At 34.0% G+C, this 5,487-nt stretch overlaps 1 protein-coding gene across 1 annotated transcript in view; it reads left to right on the top strand.

The window, feature by feature from the left end:
• Positions 1-4,821, top strand: part of LOC107751646 (interferon-induced protein 44-like) — a 6,195-nt gene extending 1,374 nt beyond the window's left edge. Inside the window, exons 2-6 of the mRNA XM_016567386.1 lie at positions 3,183-3,387; positions 3,511-3,657; positions 3,769-3,940; positions 4,388-4,488; positions 4,595-4,821. Of these exons, the coding sequence (XP_016422872.1) occupies positions 3,183-3,387; positions 3,511-3,657; positions 3,769-3,940; positions 4,388-4,488; positions 4,595-4,765 (796 nt within the window). The 3' untranslated portion in view covers positions 4,766-4,821. The remainder of the gene's footprint in view (positions 1-3,182; positions 3,388-3,510; positions 3,658-3,768; positions 3,941-4,387; positions 4,489-4,594) is intronic.
• Positions 4,822-5,487: the final 666 nt, after the last annotated feature.

Here is a 5,487-nt window from a genome sequence, read left to right as displayed (position 1 = left end):
CCTCCGCCAGCTGAGGAAGTTTAACCTGCCACAGGAACTGCTGAAACAGTTTTACTCAGCCGTCATCAAGTCTGTTCTGTGCACTTCAATAACTGTCTGGTTTGGTTCAGCTACAAAATCAGACATCAGAAGACTACAGAGGACAGAACAGACTGCTGAAAGGATTATTGGTGCTCCCCTGCCCACCATCCAGAAACATACTTGGCAATAAAGCTCTTTCTGATTCTGATTCTGATAAGATGCACTGTGTGTGTGTGTGTGTGTGTGTGTGTGTGAGTGCTGTGCTGTGCTGTGCTAACCAACAGGGACAGGTCACTTGTTACAGAGTGAAACTAATACCGTAAGATAATTCTGAATGATTAAATCAAAGATCTAGCTCATAAAAGTAATTTACTCATGAATTAAACAACATTTGTTGTGGTCAGTACAAGAAAAGTATTCAAAAGTAGGCTATTCTAACAAAATTTTACACAAGAAATTTACTGACTTTTCACTTTATTAAAAAACGGCTTTCAAAAAAGGTTTGTTAGTATATACCAAAGGCAAATACAGAGGGAGAGCTAAATATTTGGATTCAACAGCTGTATGTCCAGGCTTGCGCAGGCAGGGTCATGTTTTGTACACAGTGAACATGTTTAACCCTTGTGTGGTGTTCATATTTTTGTTACTCCGCCAGTGTTCGTGGGTCTGGTGGACCCGCTGCATTTTTGGGTTTTTAATTCAACATATTTTACTTAATTATTCAACTTAATTAAAAAAATATATGTTGAAATACTCAACAGATGTTTACTTCATCCCAATTACAAGCAATATAAACAGCATATATGGTTGATATTTGCCCTTTTCATTTGTTAGATCACATTTATGAATTAAAGTGCTACAACCTTGTGCGGGATCGGCAGGGGCAGAAACACAAAACTCACACTTACACTCACACTCTCACAGACTCTCTCTCTCACACACACACACATACACACACATAAACACACATACACATACTAATAGCAGGGCCAGATAATAAGAGGACAGAGTGAAGGTACACAGGACCTAAAATTTCCACTCTTTTATTAGCCCTGGGTCCAGTGGACCCGAATATCATGTATGTAATGTGTATAGGGGGTGTACAGTGTGTGGTCACTGAAAATTTGTTGTGATATATGTTCTTCACAGAAAATGAGCCAAGGCCAATGAGTATATATGAGTTTGGAAAAATAATTTATCATATAATTTTTCTTTTGACAAAAAGTGAAAATGGATCCCACAGACCCGAACACCATACACGGGTTAAACATTAACTAAATAGCAGAGGTGTGTGTGTGTATGTGTTTGCACGTGAAAGTAAAAGTGCCCAATTTTTAAGTAGACAAGTCAGCTTTTGTTTGAATTGACAACTTTACACGACAGGCTGTGGTGAGTACTTCATGTGGAATAAACCATTTGATTTTTATTTTTTTTGCTTTAATGTCTTGCTCTCTCACATGAACAATATAGTCTGATAGGGAGCAATTTACTTAACCAATATCAGATTGCCTGTATGTTTTTTAGTTTTTTAAATTTTATTTTATTGTGATTTTAGCCTATTAGTGTTGCTTCGACATGCCTCAAACAATTAATATATGCCAAGAACTGCTGGATAAGGATGAAAATTATGTATGGAATTTATTTTACAAAGCAAAAACAAAATGTGCATGGAGTACATCCAAACATGTTTTTTATATAAATGTGGAAAATAAGTTTAATAAGGGATTAAAATAATGTCTTAATTATAATTTAACTCAGCATTTTTATTAAATTCATTCCTTACTTTACTTTGATCTGTTCTCTTATTTTGTCTCCTTTATTATGGCTTATCATTTCTTATTTATATTTCTAATTAATTTTGCTTAGCTAAATTTGATAAACTGATAAGTCCATTTGACCTGAGTTTTTTTTAAATACATATTACCATGTAGCATTTTAACAGTGTATTTATTCTTAAAAGCACAAAGATATCATAAATAGGCCTTGTTCATGGTTGAAATAGGAATTTCTTATCTCATATCTGAGTCAGTTCCTGTTTTGTAACCTCTAGCTGGAACTTTTAGCTTTTAAAATGAGTCCCAATTTTCACTCCATTAGCTAGCTACAGATCTATGTATTGATTAATTGCTTTATGCACAGTTGCTGTAAAACATCATAATTTTCTCCCATATTTCTGTACTTGTAGAGAAAATGTTAGTTTGTATTAAAGAAAAAAATGGGGAACACACAAACCAAGATTGGTGAGTCTCTCTCATTTACCAACAATTAATTAACTGCTTAAATTATTTTAATATATCTTTGTCAGCCTAGAAAGTGAAACTAATTTATTACTAAAATGAGGTATTTTTCTCCCACAGAAGAATTTGAAACTCCAAGGAGAAACACTAGTTGGGGGTTTGTTCCATGTGTTTCCTGGAAGTCAGCAGTTAGCTGACTAACTCGATCAGCATACATTTTTAAGATTATGGTTTCATAACACAATAACATGAAAAAGAGTGAAACTATTTATAATCACTTCTTAACTATATTGCCTCATACTGATATCTCCTGAAATGTTGGATTTGTGCTTTACCGACCCTGTCTTTTGAGTTCCATTTTTTTAAACTCTGCTTATTAATGTGTTTTGGTATCTGAAAATTTAGTTAAAATGTATGGACTACTGAGTTCTAAAAATATGTTTTACATTTTCCCTTTTTAAAGGAATAGTTCATCCAAAAATGGAAATTATCCCATGATTTACTCACCCTCAAGCCATCCTAGGTTGACTAGCCTTTCTTCTTTTAGACAAACACAATCACTTTGCTTCAGAAGGCATTTATTAACCCACTGGAGTCGTATAGATTTCTTTTAGGATGGATGGATGCACTTTTTGGAGCTTCAAAAACTCAGGCACCATTCACTGCCATTACAAAGCTGGGAAGAGCCAGGATATTATTTAAAGGGGTCATATGAGAAAAATAATGTGTTTTTTGAACATTAAAGCATGTCAACGTATTCTTTAATCTTTAAAATAGCATCATATGGCCCCTTTAAAATAACCGCCATTGTGTTCGTCTGAAAGAAGATAGGCTTATACACCTAGGATGGCTTGAGGGAGTAAATTATGGGATCATTTTCATTTTTGGGTGAACTATTCCTTGTATATTGTTCTTTTTGTACAGGAAGCAAAAGAAGGACTCCTTAACACAAACCATAAAAGAGATCAAACCATGCAAAAATGATCTGAAATACTTAAGGATCTTAGTTGTTGGCCCAAATGGTTCAGGGAAATCAAGTTTCATAAACTCTATTAATAATGCCTTCAAAGGACGGATAACCAGCGATGCACTGAGTAATACAATTGGTAGTAGGAGTTTTACAGTTGACGTAAGTTTTCACATTACATATCCACCTCATCCGCCTCACAGTGGGTCCAAATACAATAAATTGCACGAGTTTGTGAATGTGTGCGTTTTAATAATGTCATGTAATTTGTGTTTGTTCATGTAGTACACATCATATGAAATTGAAACTGGCAATTCCAGTTTGACTGTAGTCATCAATGATGTCATGGGTCTGGAAAAAGGATTTAGGCAAGGATGCCCTCTGGAGGACATTATCAACGCCATTCATGGTCATGTCAAACAAGGACATGAGGTAAAAAATAAAACCTTTGAATACTTTCTTAAAACAATCTTTAAACATGTTTATGTTTTATATTCTACATGTCTGTACTCCGATGTCTGCTTGGTCTTTGGTCGATCTTAGTTTAAACCAGAAAAACCACTATCTTCAGATGATACAGACTACATTGAGAAACCAGCACCCTCTGATCAGGCATTCTGCCTAGTGAATGTTTTAGCTGCTGACAGAATCCACCTCACAGATGAAAGTGTTCTGGAAAAGCTGAGAAATATTCGTCATGACGTCAAAAAGCTTGGTAAGAGCTCTTACATCAATGGTTTCAATAGCAATAGTTCCATCAATTTTACCAGTGATTACAGAGTTACGTTAACATTTTTATTCTCTTGAAATGAAAATAATAAAAAAAATCTGCAAAGCTGGTGACTCTTTTTTAAGACATTACAGACATTACAGTATAGACTATATGCATTTATCATATTTTTTGATCTTTTAACGTTGCATTTGCTATAGGAAGTATTAGTCAAAGCATTTTTACAATACATTTTAAGATGAAGAGTTATTGCGGGGACATTAAAGCAGATTAATATAAATTTTCTCTATGACTGAATTAATTTATTAATAATTAATACATTTACTTTGAATTATTTTATGTATTAAATAATACATTAATTTAAAATAATGCAATGTATAAAGCATGTTTAGAATATATTGAAGAATGTAATCTCATCTGCACATATTGCAGGGTTGCCCCAGGTCATTGTCATGACAAATGTGGATGAAGCATGTCCAGTGGTGAAAACTAATTTACAGAGGGTCTACTACAGCAAAAAAATCAAAGAGAAGGTAAATTGTTATTCAAATAATTATTCACAAATGTAAAGCTTCATATCCTGCTTCTGACTTGCACATTGAGTTTAAGTTTGACCTCCTGATTGTTTTGTTCTCCTAGATGGTATTGTGCAGTAATGTATTGGGTGTTCCAATGTGCCACGTCTTTCCAGTGAAGAACTACCACAAGGAAATCGAAACCAATGATGACATGGATGTCCTGATTTTACAGGCATTAACTCAAATTATACAGCTGGCGAATGACAATGTAAAGACTCGTTTGGCTAAGTGATAATTCACAGACGAATTGTGCCTAATTATGGTATTTTGAACCAAATATTGTTTGGGATGATGATTATTAATATGAACATGGAGACTACATGTTTTGAAATAGCAATCAGTTTAAAATATCCAGTTTTACCAATGACATTTAGCTTATAATCAGTAAAACGTTGAAAAAAAAAGTTGATTATAAATTTCATACAGTAGATGATTCTATAAATAAATTTATATAAAAATTTGAAATAATCATGTAAGGTGCAGTTGTTCCCAACCCTGTTCCTGGAGGCCCCCCAACAGTACAGTTTGTTAGTTTACCTTATTTAACACACCCATTTTAGTTCTTGGAAGACTCTACTGACAAGCTGATGAGTTGAATCAGATGTTTTTGATTGCAGAGACATGTGCAATGTGTATTTATGTAGTGTGTGGATAAGTGGATGAATTTAAAATCTTGAATCTAAATTGAGAATAAAATGGGGCGGTTCTAGGGTGAGTGGATATCCGTGGGCTTAGCCCAGAGACATCCATGTGTCAGAATACATGGGATACACTTTAAATAAAATGTTTAAAAGTTACATTGGCTAAGTGGCTTTATTTTTTAAAAGAGGTAAATATTTCAGTGCTGCAAATCGCAATGTCACGTTGAGATAAACTGAAAATATTAATCTACAATTATCCTTAATACAGAACAGGTTTAAAATCTACAACAGAGACACCATGACACCAAGCTTT

This window comes from Sinocyclocheilus rhinocerous, unplaced genomic scaffold (assembly GCF_001515625.1).
Source record: "Sinocyclocheilus rhinocerous isolate Xijiao unplaced genomic scaffold, SAMN03320098_v1.1 scaffold1553, whole genome shotgun sequence".
Taxonomy (NCBI): Eukaryota; Metazoa; Chordata; class Actinopteri; order Cypriniformes; family Cyprinidae; genus Sinocyclocheilus; species Sinocyclocheilus rhinocerous.
Note: the sequence above shows the minus strand (reverse complement) of the source record. Positions and strands in the feature narration are given on the sequence as shown.